At 33.2% G+C, this 24,935-nt stretch overlaps 1 protein-coding gene across 1 annotated transcript; it reads left to right on the plus strand.

Annotated features, from left to right (window-relative positions):
- The first annotated feature begins 1,737 nt into the window (after positions 1 to 1,737).
- Positions 1,738 to 2,861, plus strand: LOC148252989 (uncharacterized). Its single transcript, XM_088208502.1, has 3 exons — positions 1,738 to 1,828; positions 1,883 to 2,046; positions 2,598 to 2,861. Exons 1-3 carry the CDS (start codon positions 1,738 to 1,740, stop codon positions 2,859 to 2,861), a joined length of 519 nt encoding a protein of 172 aa, XP_088064628.1.
- The last annotated feature ends 22,074 nt before the right edge of the window (positions 2,862 to 24,935 follow it).

Raw genomic sequence — 24,935 nt, forward strand, 5'->3', positions numbered from 1 at the left:
CTAACCAATGAATGAAAAGTAATATGGATGCTTATCCTGTTGTGTGTACTATACTAATTGTTTGCAACTTTTCAGATGTCTTTCCTATCGAACTTTCTAGTCTACCTCCTCTATGAGAAGTAGAGTTTTGAGTTGTTGCCCGGAACCCAACTAATCTCGAAACCTGCCTATTGTATGAGTCATGCTGAGCTAACAGAGTTGGAACATCAACTTTCTAATCTTATTATCCGAAAGTTTATTTGCCCTAGCCATTCTCTTTGGGGTGCTCTAGTGTTACTCGTGAAGAAAAAGGATAGTTCCCTCAGACTCTACATGGACTACCGAGAACTTAACCGAGTAAGTGTTAAAAGCAAGTACCCTTTACCTCAGATTGATGACCTCTTCGATCAACTGCAATGAGTCACGGTCTTCTCTAAGATTAATATCAGGATGGGATACCACCAATTGAGAGTCAAAGAAGAAGATATTTCGAAGATCGTCTTTCGATGCAGGTATAGTTGTACAAGTTTAGGGTAATGCCATTCGGATTAACCAATGCCCCAATAGCCCTCATAGACCTAATGAATAGAGTTTTCTGGCACACACTAGATCAATACATCACTATTTGATGACATCCTAGTTATTCCAAAAGCCTTGAAGAACATGTAATGCACTTGACTGAAGTGTTGGAGATTCTTCGCCAGAACCAACTATATGCTAAACTGAGCAAATGGCTTTCTGGTTGGATCGAGTTTCTTTTTTCAGACATGTAATCTCAAGTGAAGGAGTTTTCGTAGACCTGTCTAAGGTGGAAATGGTAGTCAGCTGGAATTCGGCCACCAACATGGCCAAGGTACGTATTTCCTTAGTTTCGCAAGTTACTACCAACGGTTCATCGATGGATTCACTAAGATTGTCACCCCACTGACCTGACTTACATGAAAGAGGGTACTTTTTATTTGGAATTATGAGTGTAGTGAAAGCTTCATGGAATTGAAGCATTGTCTCACTTCTGCTCCTGTGTTAATCCTCTATGAGAATATGAAAAGATTTCAAGTTTACTGCAATGCATCTCATATTGGCTTGGGGTGTGTCTTGATGCAGCATGATAAAGTAGTTGTCTATGGGTCCCAACAATTGAAACCTCATGAGCAGAACTACCATACCCATGACTTGGAGCTTGCAGCAATTATCTTGGCCCTGAAGATATGACATCATTATCTATATGGCCAGACTTTTGAGATTTATACTGACCATAAGAGTTTAAAATATATTTTTTTACAGAATGCATTAAACATGAGACAGAGACGTTGGATGAATCTCTTGAAGGACTATGACTGCAAGATCATTTATCACCCCGAGAGAGAAAATGTGGTCGCTGATGCACTGAGCTGAAAGGAGTTTGATGGCCTCCAGTTGGAAATTAATAGATCCTATGCAGTCTCTTTGCCTTAGCTATTATGGCAAAGAACACACTATCTTACCTAAATCCAAGCCCTATCGGATCTCTTTATGAAAATCTGAGAAGCTCAATCCACGGACCTAGAACTCACCAAGAATCTAGGTAACTTCACTTTTGACGAATCTCCTAATTTCATGATTTCAGATGATGGATTGTTCCGATTCCAAAATCAAATTTGGGTCCCTGTTGTTGTAAGGGCGAATGTTCTCAAGACCGTCCACGCTTCCAAGCTATCCATCCATCCTAGACGTACCAAAACGTACTGGGACTTGAAATAGCAGTATTGGTGGCCAAGAATGAAGAAGGATATAGTTGACTACGTCTCCCGATGCCTCACTTATCAGCGGATAAAAGTAGAACATCAGAGATCTTATGGCTTGTTACAAGGTCTTCCGATTCCTGAATGGAAATGAGAGCATGTAACTATGGATTTTATTATAGGATTACCTAGAACTTGTTCTAGTCAAAATGCTATCTGGGTCATCGAGGACAGACTGACTAAGACCGCCCATTTTCTGCCCATCAAAACCACTGACTCCACCAACAAGTTAGCCTACCTATATGTTGATGAGATTGTCCGACTTCATGGTGTTCCCTCATTCATTGTATCCGACTGCAATTCCCGGTTTACCTTCTATTTTTGGGATAGGTTTTAGGAAGCTCTGGGGTCTGGGTTGTATTTCAGTATCGTTTATTATCATCCCCAAACGGATGGTCAGTCGGAACATACAATCCATACATTGAAAGACATGTTGCATGCATGCGCCCTTGACTTCGGTGATAACTGGTATGAGTATCGAACCTTTTTGAATTTTCTTACAATAACAGTTATCATTCCAATATAGGCATGGCCTCATATGAAGCACTGTATGGAAGGCCTTGTCATTCTCCTACTTGTTGGAGTGAAGTTGAAAACTAATGCCATTTAGGACCAGACTTCGTTCAGGAGACCATTGAAAAGGTCACGATCATTCCCATGAACTTGGCCACTGCCCAAAGCCATCAGAAAAGTTACGCCGACAATCATAAGTGACCATTGGAGTTTGCCGTGGGAGATAAGGTCTTCCACAAGTTTTTTCCCTATAAGGGAAAGATGCAGTTCGGGAAGAGAGAAAAGTTGAACCCTCATTATGTGGAACATTTTTGAATCATCGAGCGCATTGGACCTGTGACATACTACCTTGCTTTATCCCGAGAATTTATGGGTCTACATAGTGTAGTTCACATCTTGATGCTTAAGAGGTATCACCATGATCCTTCTCATGTTATTCCTCGCGATGAGGTGCAGGTACAAGCTAACATAACTTATGAGGAGGTTCCCGTGGAGATTTTTTCGTGGACTGATAAGGTCTTGCATAACAAGACAATTACCATGGTGAAGGTACGATGGCAGCATAATACCTCAGAAAAAGTCACGTGAGAATTGGATAGCAAGATGAGGGAGAAGTATCCAGACCTGTCCGAGACAAATTTAGAGACTAAATTTTTTTAAGGTGGGAGGGATATAACACTCCACCCATCGTTGTGCTTAATTGATTTGGAAAACCCTATTTATTCGGGTCTTTGGCTGCATTGAACTTATTTAATTTTCTCCGCATTATATTTATCGTAATTCATAAAAATTTGGTTCATTTTTAATTTTTTATTTTTATTTAATTTCATTTAATTTTATTTAATTTTAATTTTATTATTTAATTTTTCCATTTAACTTATTTAAATTAATATTAAAAAATTGAGAGAAATAGGAAAAATGGCGAAATGAGAAGAAATCCTGTGGGGAAGCAGAACTGCCCGCATGGATGATGGGTACTGTGCGAGCGCACGCGCGCACAGCAGCTCTGGGACATGCGCACAGCACACACGTCCTATCCGCGTGCACAACATGGGGATAGGTCCTACGCGCGTCTTGTTGCGTGCAGGTGAGCTGTCCGTGCATCACCTCGCACGCGAACAGGCGCCGCTCATTGTGCCCACACCGTCCGCGCAGCAGGCCTACACAGATAGGCCTTCACGCCTAGGGCTTGCGCTCAATAGGCTTATGCGCATGACAGGAGGCCTGTGCACCTGCAAGCTAGCCGACAACGTGCTAGTTGAGGCACTGTCGCCTCAGGTAGTGTGCCGCCGTCGCTGTCGTCAGCAGAGGAATTTTTCATGTTGAGTATCTTTTTCTCCTCTCTTTTCATTTGATTTTACCACTTAGCACGAATCTGACAGTTCTAAAATTGTATAAATTGATCTTTCCCCTTCCATTCCTCCCCACACTTCCATTCTTCCATTTTTCAAGATTTAGAAAGAGAGATAGATAGTAGTCTAGTGAGAGAAGGAGGGAAAGAAAGGAGAACGGTTAAGGAGAAAATATCAAGGTTTCGATAAGGAATCTGATATTTCTTTCGACATCTTAAGGAGTATTTTTAGATAAACTAATATTATTAAATATGATGATTGTGATTTTGCCTATTTTGTATGCCTTGTGTTCATAGTTTAGATAAGTCGAATTGTTCTTGTTTTCAAGCATGTTATGTGAATTATAGGTGCCTGATGAATTGCATGTAATAAATATAATATGTAATCAGTAAAAAAAAATAAAGAGTACAAAAAGAAAAAGGAAAGAGAAATGTGGAATGAAGCATGATTGGTCCGAAGTATATCTGTATTGACGTGCATATTACATCAAGTATGTCGTTAGGCTTTTTATCTTTGAGGGGTATCTATTTGCCTCTCCTCTATCTGGTCTAGAAAGACGTAACAGGACCCCTCCTAGTGGATGATGGCGTACTCTTTAGCGAAAGTAATAACGCGAATATCTATAGGGGTCACTCGTGACTAAGAAATTTCATGACTATAGATATATGTTAGGATCACTATTCTTGGTAAGGTTATGGTAGTAGATCGTGTCATGGTTTGGCCAGTCAAAATGGGTCTGAATAAATTGTCGTATTTATATATGATCTGGTAATTCTACTTGGGTAGTTGAAAATCTGTATCCGCCGTCAAAGATGAAAATTGTAATGACTTCACAAAGTATGACACGAAAATTTGAGCATTTTATGATTTATCTGATTTTCTCTATTATATGGCATGATGTATGTTGATTTATTCATATTAATGTTCTGTGTTCTTAATAAATAAATTATTTTCATAATGTAAGATCAGCCTACGAGGTGGCCAAATGGTAACCTTATAAGTTAAAATCATTCACCTTTAAAATCTTACGATATTAATTTAATATTATTTTTCTTAATGAGCATATGGAACTCACTCTTTCCATCCTCCCTTCAGATGAGGAAGAAAATAAGGAATCACAGGCTGTCCTACCCTTAGAAGTCTATGAGGATCCCGTGGATCCACAAAATTTGAGTGCATGATCTTTCCCACACTTTGATGAGTCTAATAGCATAGTAAAAGAAGTGGCATTATTTTGTGTTTTGTTTCTTTTGTAGCCTACTTCAGGTCTCAGTTATATGTATGTAATTGGAACTAATATATATATATTTGTAAGGGATTTGTAATAAGTTTGTTCAGTTGCATAAATTTTATCATGCACTCGTTATTCTAAATCTGTATCTGACACCCATTTGCCTTAATTAGCATCTGAGATGTCACAGATATCTTTATCCAAATTCCCATTCAAGAAAGTGATTTTCACATCCATTTGATGTAACTCTAAATAAAAATGTTCTACAAGTGTCATAATGATTCTAACAGAGTCTTTTTTAGAAACTGGAGAGAAAGTACCTCGATAATCTATACCTTTCTTTTGAGTAAAACTTTGGCAACTAGTCTACCTTTAAATCGTTCGATACTGCCACTAGCATCGCGTTTGAAAGACCCATTTACAACCAACACTTTTATAGTTATCAGGAAATTTGACAAGATCCCAGACATTATTATGGTCTATAGACTTCAACTCTTCTTTCATAGCCTTTATCCATTTATTAAAATCGTCACTTTCCATGACTTATGAAAACGTAACCGAATCTATTTTTATCTTAATATCAAAATCATATTCTTGTAGATATACCACATACTCATATGATATAACAAATTTCCTTTCCCTTTGAGATCTTCTCAAAGGCATTGATTGAGGTTGTTTTATAATATTTTCAATGACGACATCTTCTTATGATAATGAATCATTTTCATTATATAGCTCATTTTCTATAAATTGTTGAGAAAGTTGAGCAACAATTGTTCCTTAAGGCAAAAAAGGTCATGGGATATCCATTCTTATTTCTTTAAGTTCTACTTTTCTTGGTTTTACACTTCCACTGATTTTTCCATTCTCTAAAAATCTAGCATTGCCGGTTTTAACTATTATCGTACCATAGTTAGGACAATAAAATCTATACACTTTGGATTTATCTAGATAAATAATAAAATATCCAGATAGTGTCCTTGAATCTAGCTTTTTCTCCTGAGGATTGAAGATTCTTGCCTTTGCTGGACAACCCCATATATGTAAATGTCTTAAACTTGGTTTCCTACTAGTCCATAACTCAAAAGGAGATACAAATATTGCCTTACTAGGAACTTTGTTCAAGATGTACATTACGGTCTTTAAGCCTTCACCCCATAAAGAAATAGGTACAGAAGGGTAACTCATCATACTCTTAACCATATATATTGAAGTATGATTATGCCTTTCAACAATACCATTCTACTGTGGCAGACCTGGCATTGTGTATTGAGCATGAATGCCATGATTTTCTAGGAATTTGCCAAATAGACCACAATTTTGTCCTAACTCATCATATCTACCATAGAATTCACCACCTCGATTAAATCTCACAATCTTAATCTTTCTGTCTAATTGTCTCTCAACCTCTATGATGTACACCTTAAATATGTCAATGGCTTGAGACTTATCATGCATTAAATATAAATAACCATACCGAGATAGATCATCTATAAAAGTGATAAAATATCTATTTCCAGTGAAAACAAGGAATGGAGCACTGTCCACAAATGTCTGTATGAATTATCTTAAAAAGCTCATTACTTCTTGTGGCACATTTCTTTATATGTCTAGTTTGTTTTCCTTTTATGCAATCTATACATACTTGAAAATCAGTGAAGTCAAGATTTTGTAAAATTTCAGCATTCACTAATCTCTCAATTTTCTCCCTATATATATGCCCTAGCCTTTTATGCCATAAGAATTAAGAATTTTCATTAATTAAGCCATGTTTTGAACAAATATTTGAATGCAAGGTAACTAAAACTTGTTCAAATTCATGATTCAAGAAAATTTTATATAAACCATCGTATAAAATACCAGAACCAACTATAATTAAATTAAACACTAAACTTATATTTTCACAACCAAAATAAAACTGAATATCCAACAACATCTAATTTGGACAATGAAATTAAATTCCTAAAAATTGAAGGAACATAAAAAGTATTCAAAATATACATTTGATGACCAGTCTTTAATAGCAAGTGATAGATACCTACAGCTACCGCTTCTATTTTGAGACAGTTTATCATATAGAGGAACTTTTTACTTTTTTTCAGTTTTCGAGTGGTAAGGAATCCCTACATTGAATTAATAACATGAATTGTGACTCCAGAATCAATCCACCAAGTATTAGAAGGAACCTCAGCAAGATTTGATTCATAACATACATAAAAAATATTCATACCTCTCTTTTCGAACCAAGCCTTATGCTTATTACATTCCTTTTTCATATGACCTTTCTTGCCACAAAAGTAGAACTCATAGTAACTTATCCATCATGAATCTAGTTATTCTCCCTAAGTCTACTCTATTTCTTTGGTGGAATGTTCTTTAATTTTCTTGATTTGCCTTTATTCTTTATAGCTCCATGAATAACTGCAAAGGCAAAGTTATGTCCATCTTGCTTTAATCTCATTTCCTCTTGAATATACTTGCTAGTAAGCTCATTCATGTTCCACTGCTCATTATTAGTGTTATAGTGAATTTTGAATGGGATAAACTGTAAATGCAGTGAGTTTAGGACAAATTGAGCTAAGAAGGACTCATCCATGTTCACGCTCAATGCCTTAAGTTTTGTAGGCTTTTCAGCCATGTTTAAAATTTATTGCTAAATTCCTTTCTGGCTATCATATTTCATAATGATCAATTCAGACATCAATGTGCCTACAAGAGACTTATCTGCACATTTGAAATGCTCCTCCACATATTTCAGAATTCTTGAGGCTATCTTAGTTTGAGGGAAGGAAGTTTTGATGTTAGTGGCAATGGTCATTCTCATAAATATAAGACTGAGTTTATATGATTTTCTCCAGGCTTTCAATTATTCCATCTACTCCAGAGTACTATCATCGATAGCTTCAGGAGGTTTTTCAATTATTAGAGCCAAGTTAAGATCCAATAAACCTAGTGATAATTGGACTGTTTCATACCACTCCACAAAATTGGACCTATCAAAAGTTTTCATTCCAAATGCAAGAGAATACAGTGAAGTAAGAACTATAAAAAAATAAAACAATGCCCACAATAAGGCCTTAAGTATATCTATAATATAAAATTTATAAATGATGAACTACTGATATCACTATAGTTTTTCCTTTGGGTAAAATGTTAACATATCTAATTGTTCACTTAAAGGGACTTAAAATACTTAATATTTTGCGTCATTTACATGTTACCTTTAGATATTCATCTAAGTAACACAAAATAAACTATCAATTCATAATTAATAGAAAGTGACTCTCCTTTGGGTTAGTCTCAATCTCATAATTATAAAATGTATATGTTATTCCTTTATAAGTCTCTCTTAATTCTTTAATATAGTTTAACTAACGTAAGACTCATCAATTTTCAAGTTAATAAATCTTAAGTCATAAAACTACGAAACCATAATTTGTATAAAATATTCATATATAAATTTACATTTATGAAATTAACTATAATTTAAAATATATATATATATATAAAGCTGTTAATGTAATAATATATATAAACTGTTAGTTTAATAATATATATGTATAAACTGTTAGTATAAAATGATATACATATATATAAACTGTTAGTGAATTAATATATATATATATATAAATTGTTAGTATAAAAATATATATATATATATAAACTGTTAGTGTACTTAATATATATATATAAACTATTAGTATAAAATATATAAACTATTAGTATAATAATATATAGATAAACAATTAATGCAACGATATATATATATAAGCTGTTAGTGTAATAAAATATATATATATAAACTGTGACATCTTAGATGCTAATTAAGACATGTGGATGTCAGATACAGAAACAGATCACAAATATATGTAAAAATTATATGTAACAGAGTAAATTAATAAAAATCCCTTACAAATATATAGGTTCCAGTTATATATATAAATACCCGAGGCCAGAAGTGGCTGTAAAATATAATGTCAAAATACAAAAGAGGGCCACTTCTTTCATTATACTATTGGACTCATCAGAGTGCGGGGATGATCATGAACTTAAGTTTTGCAGATTCGCGGGATCCTTTTAAACTTTAATGACTAGGTTAGCTAATGGTTCCTCATTATCTTCCTCATCTGGGGGGAGCATGGAAAAAGTGAGTTCCATATGCTCAGTAAGAAAAACAGTATTTAGATAACATCGTAAGTTTTAAAAAATGAATTCTTTTAACATAAACACGTAAATTTGGTTACATCATAGACCTATCTTACCTTATGAAAATAATTTATTTATTAAAGAAAAACATCACATTATAACTAACAATCAAAATAAAACACAGCATACCAAACAATAGAGAAAATCAAATAAATCATGAAATTCTCAAATTTTCGTATCATGCTTCGCGAAGTCATTACAACTTCTATCTCTGAAGGCAGATACAAAATTCCAACTATGCATGTGAAATGACCAGATTAGATGTAGATAACGACAATTTGCTCAGACACATTTTAAGCTTGTCAAACTATGGCAGATCTATGACCACAGTCGTACCAACTATAGTGGTTCTATCAGATATTCTATGATCATGACAATACTTAACCAAAGGTGAACCCTAACAGATATTCGCGTCACCAGTCTCATTAGATGGTACGCCATCATCCACAGGGAGCGGTCCTCTTACGTCTTTCCAGATCAAATGAGGGAGGGAGAAAATAGATACCCTGGATGGGGATAGGGGAACAAATACCTTTCAGAGATAAAAAACCTAACGAGACATTTGATGTGTTATGCATGTCAATACAAATACATACTTCAGACTATTCATGCTTCAATTTTTCTTTTCTTTTTTTTATTTTTTTTTTATTTTCTAGATAACCTTATCAGTTTCATATTATTCTAATTATATGTAAATCATCAAGTGTCTATCACTCATATAATATGCTTAAAATCAAGAACAAGTCAACTTATTAAGCCTATAAACACAAAGCATGCAAAATAAACAAAATAATAGAATTATCAATTTAATCTTTTTTTGGTCTAAAATCCTCTTAAGATGTTTAAAAAAATACTAAATTTTTTACTGAAACCTTGATAATTTTTTCTACACCGTTCTTCTTTTCTTCCTCTACTTCTCTCTCTAGATCACTTTCTTTCTCTCTCTCTCTAACTCTTGAAAGGTGGAAAAATGGAAGTGTAGAGAAAATAGGAGGAAGGACCCTTATTTATAGAAAATGGGAGCCGTTGGATTTATGCGAAGTGGCAAAATCCAGTAAAGAGAGAGAGAGTAAAAAGTGCTTGGCACAAAAACAGAAGAGAAAGACCTCCTCCACCGGCGGTGGCACCATAAGCGACAGCACATAGCCCGAGGTGGGCCGCGGCACGCTGTCTGAGGTGGTAGTGGCCTCATCCGCCCAGCACACGCGCTGCAACCTAGTTGTAAGCGCCGGGCTACCCTGCCGCATGTAGGGCTGGCCTGAACGCAGAACCCAGGCGTGCAGGCCTGCTGCACGAACTACCTATCTGCGCATGATGTGACGCGCACAGACAGGTCCCACTTCCGCACGACAAGACACACAGGCAGGCCTATCCTCCATGCGATGGGACGTGCGTACTGTGTGCATGTCCTGAGCCTGTCGCCCACGCACGCGCAGGCTCCTGCACAGGCAGTCCATTCCCATGGGATTTTTCACGTGGGATTTTTTCCCCATGTTTTCTGTTTTTCTTGAAAATCATTTTTTTAAATGATGATTAAATAATTAAATTAAAATAGAATTAGATAAAATTAAATAAAATAAAAATTGGCATAATTTACGATTTACGATAATAAACTACGAAATAAAATAAATGAGTTCAGTGTGGCCTTAAGGCCCAAATAATTAGGGTTTTTCAAATACAAATTAAGCACAGGGGTGAGCGGGGTATTACATAAACTGTTAGTATAATAATATATATATATATAAACTGTTAGTGTAATAATATATATAAAATGTTAGTATGATAATATATATAAATTATTAGTGTAATAATATATATATGAATTGTTAGTGTAATATAATATATAAACTTTTACTGTAATTATATATATAAACTATTAGTACAATAATATATAAATATAAACTGTTAGTATTATATTTATACTCTCAATAATATATAAATATATTTAAATTTTTTTGTTAATACAATTATATATATATAAACTATTAGTGTAATAAAATATATATAAACTATTAATAATATATAAATATATATAAATTGTTAATAGAATTTTAAGATGTGTGAATTCAACTTGGCTCTGATACCAAATGTTAGAAACTTTGATGCGAAATTTATTTATTTTTATTAAATTCAACACATCTTAAGAAAAAAAAAACAACAAACAGAATGTTAGATCTGCATACCATTCGACGACGATGCAAACATAACATGATTGAGAGACCCTTTGATAAAAACCTTAATTCACTGACTCACTTCTTCTCTCTATATAACTATTATGCATAAGAACTCTGAAACTTTAGTTGATGGAAGACACATTGAAAGGAGAATTTGTGCTCCTTTTATAGATTAGAGGAGAGACCAAAGCACATTCAAGGTAATTAAATGTATTGATAATTATTTCTATTATTATACTTCAGTTCTCACAAAATAGAATAATTCGATAATTTTTTTTTTAAGGTTACCCACTCCATCAAGGTACCTTTTCATTTCTAACAATTACATATTATTATAGGTGTCCTTTAAGTTGCCTTCAATCATTATAAGTGGATGTGAAAAATAAAACACTAGGTTAGCGGATGAGAAGTTATATGTTGTGTTTTCCATCTCTTCTAAGTTTCCATGGTATGCTGATATAGTTAATTTTCTTGTAAGAGGGTGGATACTAAAGGAATTTAGTTTTCAACAATGGAAAAAGTTGATTGCTGAAGCCAAGTACTTTATCTGGGATGATCCTTACCTACACAAACTTTCCCCTGATTAAGTGATTAGGAGATGTGTGCCTGAAGAGGAATTCAATTCATTGTCATGATATGGAGGCAGGTGGTCACTTTAGAGCAAATAGAACAATTATAAAAGTTCTTCAATCAGTCTTCTTTTGGCCTACTCTATTTCATGATGCAAAAAGGTATGCCTCTAGTTGTGATCATTGCCAACGTACAGGTAATATCTCAAAAAGGGATGAAATGCCCTTAATCAATATTTTTGTGTGTGAATATTTGATGTTTGGGATATAGACTTTATGGGACCTTATCCCTCTTCATATAGGAATGAATATATTCTTGTAGTTGTTGATTATTTGTCAAAATGGATAGAGACTATAGCTACAAGAACCAATTACTCAAAAATTATAGTTCAATTCCTTATACGAAACATTTTAACAAGGTATGGAACCTGTAACACCCTGGAAACTTCGTACTTAATGTGTTGTATTAAACTCATATTTATTCGGTTCCTAAGCTATTAACTATTTAAATTGTTGCTTTAAAGTTTTCGTTTAATTTTGAGTTTACTTAAAAATTATTGTTATTTATTTATTTCTGTAAATTTATCACTAATTTTTGAAATCTCAAGAAAAACAGAGAAAACGACTTGAAAAATCCTGTGAAAAAGCCATAAAATTTTTTTATCCCACCCGAGGGGGTCCCATGTGCCGCACACAAGTGGGCAACCACTTGGGCGGTGTGTGTCGCCCCTTGGGGGAATGCACTGCTATTCAGCTGGCATGCTGCAACCATTTGGAGTGCACCGTCCCTCGGCCTTCTTGTTGGCCATCGCGTCATCATCATCTTGTTGGTTGTTCGTCAGTCACGTCCTTAGTCATCGCATCGCGTCAGTCAATATTTCCCTCCCTCTCCCCTTATGGATTCACGCCACTTGGCAGAAATTCGACGGACCATTTAATCACTAAATAAGGGGCCCTCCCCACCACTTTTGAACACATTATCTTCATTTTACTCCAATTAAAAGCTTTCTAGAGAGAGAGAAAGAGAGCTAAAGAGAGAAGGGAAGGAAATAAGAAAAGAAACGTAGGAAATCTACAAGTTTTTGGTAAGGAAGATTTTGGTATTTTCTTGTACATTCTAAGGAGTATTTCTAGAATAATAAAATGAAATTTTGATTGATTAAATGTGAAATGGTGTGTGTATGCTAAGTAATTATTAGAGTTTTATTTAAATATCTTTTGAGAAAAAAATAGTATTTGCATGATTAAGTAAACTTATTTAAATTTAAAATTTAATTGAATGATATGAATATGATAATATGCGATCTAATGCATGAGATCCTATGATTTTACTCAAGAAATATGAGTGATATGTGAAAAGCATGAATATTATATGAAAAGCATGGAGAATATGAGAAATGATCATTGAAATATTTATGCATAACATTTTAAATTAACATGATCCATTAGGCTAATATCTCCAAGGGGTTCCGTTCTCCCCCATTTGATCTGAAAAGATATGAGAGGACCGCTCACTGTAGAGGACGATGTACCCTCTGACGAGAGTGGTATCACATTATCTGTAGGGGTCATCCGTGGCTAAGTAATATTGTGACTATAGATATTTGTTAGAACTACTATGGTTAGTATGGGCATGGTCATAGTAGTACCATGGTTTAACAAGTCAGAAGTGGGCATGAGCAAATTATCCTATTTGTATCTGATCTGGTCATTCCACTTGGGCAGTTGGAAATCTGTATCTGTCCTCAGATATGGAAGTTTGTAACGACTTCGCGAAGCACGATACGAAAAATCTGTGCATTTCATGAGTTATTTGATTTTCTCTATTATTTGGTATGATATATGTATATTTGATTTTCTATGCTAACATACTATTTGGATATTCAAATAAATGGTTTCTTTTTCTAATGATGAGTTAGGTAAACAAGAAAGCTAAACAGTGAGATAAAAAGTAAACTTTTCAAATCTTACGATGTTAATTTAATACTATTTTTCTTACTAAGCATATGGAACTTACTCTTTCTATACCTCCTAGATGAGGAAGAAAATGAGGAATTGTAGGCAGACCTACCATTAGAAGTCTATGAGGATCCCATAGATCCACAAGTCTGAGTGCATAACTGTTCCCGCACTCTGATGAATTCTAGTAGCATAGCAAAAGAAGTGGCCCTTATATTTGTATTTTGTAGCCACATCTAGCCTTAGTGATGTATGTATTTGGAACATTATATATATATATTTGTAAAGGATTTGCTAAGGTTTGATTCCGTTGTATAAATATTATCATGCACTCGTTATTCTGAATCTGTATCTAACATTCATTTGCCTTAATTGGCACCTGGGATGTCACAGTGTCTACTACCTCTACTCATACCCATAATTTTATTTTTTGGGCCAAATTGATCCACTAAGGAGTAAGCCCTCCTTATCAAAGGCAGCTACATTCCTAGGGCCAAAACTTGAGATCTCTGGTTAAGCTAGCATAGCACCGAGAGGTACTTTCATCCTAAAATATTACACCGTTTGAATTTGTTTGATGAACTTTCTGGGTTGATAGAAAATATAGGATGGACACAATTTTTTAGCATGCAAAAACTCTTATATCATGCATTAATAATTGAATTTCGGAGCACTCTTAAGATAGGATTTAACACGTATAATTGCAATGACCATGACAGGATTACCTTTAGGATGTGCGACAACAAATTTTCTCTCATTTTACAAGAAATAAATGAGGTCTTTGGGTTCCCAAATGATGGTCTTAGGCACTTTAAAGAAATTAGCGATAAGCAGTCATATTTTCACCTAGTGAGGTCTGGAGAACATACACACTTAATGCAGAACCTTTTAGAGCTAGCCAACCTAGAGCATCTAGTTTTTTAAACCTTCACACATGTATATCCATCGGGTGCTTTTTTTATTTTTATTTTTTTTGGACTGGCATGGGCATGCACTTGCCCATGCCTTTTGCTGCCCAGAACTTGCATTATTCCGTAATTTTTTTCCATAACCATATACATGACCATGCAGATGGTCATGCACCTTGTTGTCCCCTTTTTCTAGTGAAGTCTGATCTTGCATGACCATGCTGATGCTTATGTAGCTTGCTGCTCTCTATTGTTTGTCATGTCAACACCTCCAAAACACTACTAAGTGAAGAAAAACTTACTTATACTATATCATGACATAAGTTCAATATGCGAATTCATGCTTAAACAAAAACATAGAATTCAAGATTTACAAAATATATTGAAATCAATGAATAATTACTCCTAAAAAGAAATTAAAAACTAAAAAAATACATAATTAAATATAAGAGTAGAGAAGTAGTTCTAAGTTGTAGTCATTTACTTAACTTTCTTTTATGCTCAGTCTTTCAATTTGAAGGCTTCTGTTGCTAGTTCGAACCACCCTTCAAAATATGGCTTAAGCCTATGCCCATTAACTTTAAAAATATCTCAAGATCTTTGATGTTTGATCTCTATTGCTTCAAAGTCAAAAGTACTCACCACTTCATATGGCCGGCCCTCTCCATTTGGATTTAATCTTACTAGGGAGTAATCTCAACTTACTATCATATAGTATCACTTTTTGACTGGGCATGACCTCCTTTTTGACAATTCTCTTGTCATGCCAATCCTTTGTCCTTTTCTTATAAAGACTCGCATTATGCCCATTGATGAAACTCTTCCAATTCATTTAGTTACAATAAACAATTATCACATGCATCTTGAATATCAAAATTTAAAAACTTAGTAGCCCAGTAAGCTCTATGCTCAAGTTCAACTAGCAAGTGACAAGCTTTACCAAAGACCAATCTAATTGGTGATGTACCAATGGGTGTTTTGAAAATAGTTCTATACGCCTATAGTGCATCATCTAATTTGATTACCCAATCTTTCCTATAAACACTAACAATCTTCTCTAAAATTCTTTTTAACTCTCGGTAAGAAACTTTTACTTGTCCACTCGTTTATGCATGATAAGGTGCAGAAACCTTATGTCTAACCCCATATTTCTTTAACAACTCTGAATTATTGATTACAAAAATGCTTTCCACCATCACTAATAATTGCTCTAGTAGTTTTGTGACATCCCATATACTAAATATAGTATAAAGGAGTCAGATACAGAAACAGATTACGAGTACATCAAGATAAATTATATGCAATGGAATAAATATTACAATCCCTTAGAAAATAAGTTTGAGTTCCAAATCTTAAATAATAAATTCAAGCCTCTTTAAAATGGATTCATCAGAATGCAAAAGAAAACATGCACTCTTAACGACTCATGGATCCACAGAATCCTTGAAGGCTTCAATGGGTAAGTCGATGAATGGTTCTTCACTATCATCCTCATCTGGGGGGTATGAAAAGAGGTGAGTTCCGTAAACTCGGTAAAGATAATAGTATTTAATCAACATTTCTAATATTTTAAAAGTACTTAAACTTTAAAGAGATGTACCATAAACCACTTACCATCACCGATCATTGTAAATTCATTTAAATATTAAAGAAAACTTTTTTTTTTATTCGAAAAAGTGTCACATCAAGATAATCATATCATGCATAAAATAGAGAAAATAAAACAAATTGTATCATGATTTCTTTTTCATCTTTTATCTATTCTTCACGTGAAGCCATTCCAACCTATATCTACTGAGAACAATAAGGATTCCCTACTACCATTATGGAAAGACAAATTCATTTCATTATCAGCATATTTACGACTTGCTAAACTACATCACATTTTTGGCTTGCCAAACCATGACACGTTTTACGAGCACGGTTGTGCCAATTACAGTGGTCCTACATATAAACTATAGTCACGGTCGTATGTCGCCACAGTGACCCCTACAATCATATCATGTAAACCACTTGGGAGCAGTCCCCTTATATCTTTTCAGAATAGATAAGGGAGGGAGAAACAGATACCCCAAAGGGCAAGGGGAACAGATACCTCTCAGAGATAAAAAGCCTAACGAGACACTTGATGCAATATGCGTGTCAATATAGATATACTTCGGACCATACAGACTTCATTCCACCTTTCTCTTTTTATTTTCTTTTTACGTTTACTATTACGGACTACATATTACACTTATTATATGCAAATTCCTCAAGTGTCAGTAATTCACATAGTAGGCTTGAAAATTAAAACAATTCGTCTCATTTGAATATAGAAGCATGCAAAACAGAAAAAATAACAATCATATTAAATTGTTTATCTAAAAATACTCCTTAAGACGTCGAAAGTAATATTAGATTCCTTACCAAAACCTTAATGTTTTCTTTTTCACCATTTTTCCTTTCTTTCTCTTCTCTCTCTCTAAACATTTAAAAAATGGAAGAAATGAAAGTGTGGAGAGGAAGGAAAGGTGAAGGACAATCTATAGAATTTCATTACCGTTCGATTCACGCTAAGTGGCGAAATCTAGTGAAGAGAGAGGAGAAAAAATTCTTTGCACAAAAAATAAAGCCACCTAAATTTGTATTTTAAATATTTTATCGTATTTTTGACTGTTGAATTTTAGTGCCCAAACATGTTTTATGTGTGACTTATTATGTATTTTTGTAAAATAATAAAAGTAAAAAAAGAAAGAAAAATTAAAAGGAAATGAAAACGAAGTGGAAAAATTAAAATTTAAAAAAAAACCCGCGGGCCAACCCCTCGGGGAGTGCCCATAAGCTGTGTACAAGACCTCACATCGCGCATGCGCCAGCGCGCACGTCACGTCACACTTGTGGGCACCACCAGCATGTTGTAACACGTCACATCACTGCACGGGCACACTTCTTGGCGTGCCTGCGCATTGTCACATTTCGCGTACGTCGATTGCCACATGACACACATTCATGCAGCCACATGGCACACACATAATTTCTTCCTTTGGTCTATTTAAAGCACTTTTTCACTTATCGTCTCCCATTTTTCATTTTTCACTTCTCCTTTTTCCATTTGGCCAAGAGTGAGAGAGAGAAAGAGACGAAACCAAAGGAGATCGAGAAAACTTTCCCATCCGTACAATAAGCCTTATTTTCTCGATTTCGTTACTTCACTACAACTAAGAACTCGTTCTTGGATTCTCTTTTCCTTCAACTTTTAGAAATCTATTCTAAAACCCCATGGTTACTGAACGACATTTTTATCTCCTTCAAAATACGTAAACAACCTCGTTATGAGAAAACCGAAAGCTTGGATTTTGGTAAAGGGTGTTAGTATTTTTACGTACTCTTTTAAATGTGTCTTCTAAATAATGAGAGCATTTAAGGAATGATGTGATGAATGAATTGGTAATTATGCTAAAGATTGTAAATTGCATGATTTTAAAGTGCTTACTTTCGTATAGTATATAGACATGATTTACCTATTGAGATTGTTTTATATGATATGCCATGTGTGGGGGTCGAGCCCTCAACTTTACTTCAGAAGTGATGGTTGAGAGGGTAACCACATGGTTTAATCTAGGATACAGGCCTTTACCAGGCTAAGATTGGATTGTGGACCCCCATCGGGTTTGGATGGTAAAAATAAATGATGCTTTAAACTTATAAGGAAAATGGAAAGACGAAAAATTCGTTTGACTGTTATCATTGAGGGGTTACCGAGTTGACTGCTATTAACTGTTGGTGAACCACTCCGTGTGAATGGTACTAGTATTCCTTCTAACAAGGGTGAAATCACGACTGATTATAGGGGCCAGAGTGGTGAAGTAGAGCCGTGATCATTAGTCTTCAACTGTTATTGTAAGGGCCACAATGGCGAAGTACAATAGTGGTCATTATTGTTTTTGACTGTTATACTATATATCGAATTGAACTGTTTCCTATTTATAGTGGTAGTCGGGGATCCCTTATGCCCTCTGTTGGTATAAATTAAAACAGTTTCACGTGAAAATCTGCAAAAACTATAAATGAATTAAATCATTTGATGATATTGTTAGAACTATTGATTTATTTCATATGCTTTCATAGTTTCCTTGGATTGATTATGTTTCTTATTGTTTCGCCATGATATTGCATGCTTTTTAGTTGGTTCAAATAGTTTTCATTATGTTACTCGTTGTTTCATCATGTCATGTCATGTCATGTTTAGTTGTTTTAACTAGTTTCCACTATACTTCTCATTGTTTTATTTTATTAGTGACTCTACTATGTTGCACTACTTCATCTTTACTTCTTATAATTGAGACTAAAAACCAGATGTCTCTGATTTAATTTTTAAAGTAAATATTTTCTCAATATTTTAAATGAATATGTTCTGCGACAAACCAAGAGGTAAGTCATTTGTTTTTAAGAAAACGACACGTTTTGCAAAATACTACATTTGAAACTTTACTAGTGTAGTTTGAATACTATTTTTCTTACTGAGTTTTATGAAACTCATCTCAATCCATTCTCCCCCTCAGACGATGATGATAGTGATGAATCGTCTTTCAAACTACCCCTTGAAGCTTGCTTGGATCCATTCACAGATCTGTAGTATACTTTTGAGTACATATGGATAATTGTACTCTAATGAACTATTCATTTTGTAATGAAAAAAGTGGCTCAAACAATGGTGTGTATGTTTTAGTCAGTCATTTTCTTGGCCTCAAGTGTATTTGGACATCAAATATTTTGTAAGGGATGATTTTCTTCAAGTATATAATTTATTTACACTCGTATTTGTTATGTTATCGAACTCTTTGCCTACTGAGTAACAAGATGTCACAAAGAGATTCGCTAAAATATTTTCTATTTTATTTAGACAAAATTTGAGGCTAATCATTTCTTTTTTGCTATTAGTACTTATTTTGGGAATGTAGACAAGCCTCATGGATGTTATAGATTGAAATTAAATATGCAAGGGATGTAGTTTCTATCTTAATTAGCTACACTTAATTAGTATATATTCATTGGTCCTACGAATTTTAGAGTCGTGAGTGTATGTTCAAGGCTCTAAATGGGTCAAGACGTTACAAAGTGGATCTTAGCAAGCTCTTCTTACCTATAAGAGGAGGAGCTTGGAATGAGGAAGAAACAAGTTTGAGAGGAGAAGGAACTAGAAGAAAAAAAAAAGAACAGAGGAAGAACTTTATATACGTATATATGTATAGGTTGAGTGATGGCTAAAAGGAAAAAAAAAGTGGTCATCTTTCTCTCTCATCAATGATATCGATGACATCACCCATTTTGTTTTTTTCTCAGGGAAGCAAAATATATATTTTTTTGTTTGGTTACCTCCCTCCTCAAGTTATGAATGTGAAAAAAAAGAAAATGTTTTATTCTTTTTTGTTATAGATTTAATTCTCGATGGATTGTCTTGTACTTATTTTTGTTAATAGTGGATTTGATTTAAAGTTTAACTCTTGATTTTTTTCTCTATACTGAGTGGTTTTCATGTAAAATATTGTGTCCATTTTATTTTGCACTTATTATCTACTTATTATTTTGCTTGATTATGCATTAATTTGCCTTGATATTATTATTATTAGTTCCTACGAATTAATTTAGGGATTATCTTAATTTACACAATTAATTATATTTCATGTTCGAGACCCAACATTTAGACCATTTTGTTAAATTTAAAAAAAAAAGAAAAATAGATGAAAATGCCATAATTGACTAAAGAATATGAATTGATCGAGTAGACTCATTCAGTGATAAAGAAATAATTGAAAATAAATCATTAAAATTTAACTTTTAATTTTATTAGTCCTCTAATTAATATTAATTAAAAGTACTTGTATATTCATCAATAATTATTAATTTAATTTATAATTATTGATTTAAAATATTAAGAACCTTACTCGATTTTTTGATAATTTCAATTCCTGAATTTAGAAATTAAAATTCAATTAATTAAGAGATTTTGCTTCCAGTTTTTAACCAGTTAAACAAAAAAAAAACATACAAACCGAACCAATGAGATTAGTTTAGTTCACAAGATTTTTTTAGTTCTGATTCGATATTTCTTCATTAATCATAATAATGAATAAATAATAATAATAATTGTGACAACCTGCCTCCTCTACTGAGAAATAAGTGCTACCACACATATAGATTTAATAAATAGTGCAACAATATGCTAAAATTTAAAACTCAATTATACATCTCTTGCGCAAAATTACAATTCATGAGGCTCACAAAGTGTTTAATAATGTTACTATAATAATTTTTTAGATCTACTTTATAAGAACAATTTTCCAAAATGATAAAAGGATTCTCTCGAGTCTTCCTTGAACTTGCTCTTAGTATTTCTGCTCTTGAATTGATAAAAAGTGAATGAACCACCACTTGCTCAGTAAGAATAATTTAAGACTCCAACCCAAAGATCGGAGATAATATACTGATTCAAACCATTACCTTTATCTTTAACTTACCACTCTCTTCACAACCATCTGATTTCCACACCCAACTATAACTATATAGATCTTATTAATCACATGTTTTCACTTCTCATATATCTCATTTCATTCAAAGGATATCAATAATTTCTCAATCTCAAAAGCATAATTTCATATTCACATCAATTGAAAATATTTACATGTAGAATATCTTTCATTATCATATATTTTCAAATCATCCAAAAGGTATTCATAAATTACCTAACTATATTTTCGTAAATTACTTTTGGTTTATTCTCAACCTCATAAATGCAATATTGTATTTATATTAATTAATCATATTCACATATAGAATACAATTCCTTAAGCACATATTCCCACACATAACACCCTTCCATAAACGCATATTCACACATAGAGTACCATTCCTTAAAAACATATTCATATAACAATAAATACACATGTATAAGCCTTATTGTTTCATATGATAGCATTTAGTTACAATCACGGAGGAAATGATACTCATACTATCAACGGATTTAGTCATAATAACATATTCACATATCATAGTTACTCTTATAATTACAATCATAGTCACAGTTATAGTCATAATTATAGTTACAGTTTATATCGTCCCTTAAGGACATAAGTCATAGTTAGAGTCATTGTTAAAGAACAATAAATTGCCTATGAGATAGAGTTCATAATCATTTTTAACTGATCCTTGACAGCGCATATATTCACATTTCAATGATAAGAAAAATCTTTATTACTACTCCCAGGTATTCTCTATCATAATTTGCTTCGTATAATACATTGACATTTCTATTTAATTCATCCTTATTCTATTCTTGGGGTGAGTCCTATTTTCACACTTCTTCACATGTAAATTAACCCCAAGTTCTAGAACTCACGAACTTCTGAAATATCTTAATTTATTTAGGATATTAAAAGATAGATCACAACATTTAAGCTCTAGATTATTCACACTATGAATGATTTAAACTTCCCACTAATTCATAGTCACCTAACAATTTCTATATTTTTCTTAATGTACACATTGTTATCAAAATTTGATTAATCACAAATTCTCTATAATTTCGTAAATAGCTTATTCACTCCGTTAATTATTGAACCAAATCAAATATCTAATATTTATTTAAGGTATTATAGTCATTAATAATGTGCCCTTTTATATAATTTACCTTTTCAAAGTTATAACAAATTTCCTCAACCAATACTTTAGATCTTTAGCCCATCATAATCATTCTTGTTCCCTGGCCCGTTACTATTCATTGCTTGCAATGTAGATGACCCTGTTTATTCGACTATAAACTAGGAGCCCATATAATCCCTAATTCAAATTTACTTTATTGTTTATGGGCCAGAAGCCCAATGAAATAACTTATTTTGTTAATTTATCAATATTACTAATTCTTTAGTACCACTATTTGTTTTGAATTAATGAATGTTATATTTATTGTTTATTGAATTAATTAGCCCATTTGAGACTTGACTCCCTTCTTTTCTCCCTTTTTTGTTTTTTTGTTCATTCTTCTTTTAAATATTAGACCCATCAAATAGATTGACTCTTGTACATATTTTATCTCCATTTGGACTTGGGCTCGATCCACCTAAACATTTATCTGCCATTTTCTTTTCTTTTACTCTTTTTTTTACTAAAACCATCACACAACTTGTTACTAAGCCCAATACATATACATAACCACTTAGGCTTGGACTCAGTTCATCTATACATATCTTTCCCCCTTTTTTACTAATAGACCCATTCAAAAGGTTTATTGGGCTCAAGTTTTATTGTATTACCATGGGCTTGGATCTACCCTATGGGTTATCCGACCCCATCCGACTCGACATCAAAACCCCTTCGTCTTTAACCCCAAAACCCTATATGCATTTTGATACCAGCCAAATCCCTTACCTCAAACACCCAATCATTTCATATTTTTCAAATATTCATCACAAAATCATCAAAGTATTCACACTAATCATTAAAATTACAATCTCATCACAAACAATGAGTTAAATCACTATATTAAATTAAACATAGGAATTTAAAGTATAAACTACTCTTACCCTCGACAATGTGATTCACGATGGGTTCAACAACTCTTTTTTATCTAACCTATAAAATACATCACTAAATCTATCTAGACTTACTAAAAGAAACGTAAAACACTAAGGGGAAATGTTCGTTGGCGAGACTACCGTGTTACATCGTCATTCACGATGCCGACGATCTTCGCAACTCTCTCTTTTGTCCCCTCTTTCTCTCTCTCTCAACCTCCCTCTCCTTTGCCCACAACTTTCCTCTCATCTCTTCTCACCTAATCAAATGGAGGCTAGGGTTTTGTTTATTAAATTTTTGAAACCCTAATCTTATTTATAACCAAGCAAATCTAATCTTGCTTGTTGAAATTAGAGAGTGAATCCTCACTATTGATTTATTTTTCTTTCATCCAAATGGCGTCATTTTTTGTGTTTCTCAAATTACATCGTTTTTTGAGGTCCTGGTGCACAGCTTCAAAATGGCATCGTTTTGAAGCAAAGGGGTTGGGTTACTTGGGCCTAGATTTTACAATCTTGACCCTTGCAAAATATTTGATCCTCAAACTTTACAGTTACCAAGGTTCGAAATATCTTTACCTATTTCCACATTTCCTCTCCGACCAAGTGGAGTGGTTGTAAGGTTATCACTAAAAAGGTCTATTTAGTTCATATCTCCTCTTTTTTAACTCACCTAAGCTATAATTGATAGAAGGGCATCTTTCGATAAAAGAAAAGAAAAAATTAATACTTAAGGATTGTTGGTATTTCGTTATAGTTTCTTTAAGAATATTTGACAAGGCAAAAAGAATACCATCTTCGACTATAGTGCTCCTTAAAATTCCTTATAGCCTAATGTCTTCCCATTTATATTGTATTTAATTATCATTATTATCCCACATGCTTGAGAATGTAATCCTTATCTTATCCACCATTTTAAGTGTCACTCAACAATATGTAACATATTTTAACTTCATAGTGGGAAAAAATTTCAATTATCTAAGAGACCTCAATGACATAGTATATTTACAATCTCCCCAAATTTCATGTGACTTATTTAAATTATTGTTTTTCAACTTTAGAAAATTAATACGTGATTATTTAGAATATACCATCTATGACCTTTGATGCGTCCCAGACAACACTAGCAACTGCATTAGTCGTATCTGTAATATAGATACGAGAATTTGAATATTGTCCAACAAAACCAAATTTTATGAATAAATTATTATACTGAAAATTGTTATTTGAGAAATATTGACTGAATGAAAGTAAATTAAAGTAAAATATAAAACTAAATAAAATTGTTGAGAAATAACCATAGTAAATTGAATATAAATCAATCAATAAACAATGTTAGGGTCCACAATCCCCTTAAACTTATCTAGATATCAATATTGATAATGAAATCTGAGTTAAGATTGTGGATTAATTTTAAAACTTGGTTAACTTTATTTAGGGACATAACCTTTCAAACACTTTTATAAAAAATTGCATATAATCAATCTAATTATCTAACCTTATTCAGGAATATGAATACATATAACAAGTCAATTTTAGATTATCTATTCAAACAAATCTGTTATTAAACCTGTTATACAAAATCCTAATAATCATTCATTGAAATCCAATCAATTAAAAACCCTAACTTCTTTATTCAAAACATCATTAAGGAATTCAATTAACAAAATATCCATATAAGCATTAAACTCAATGATTTTACATAAAACTA

Source organism: Carica papaya, chromosome 7 (assembly GCF_054855325.1).
Source record: "Carica papaya isolate Zhongbai chromosome 7, ASM5485532v1, whole genome shotgun sequence".
NCBI classification, from domain to species: Eukaryota; Viridiplantae; Streptophyta; class Magnoliopsida; order Brassicales; family Caricaceae; genus Carica; species Carica papaya.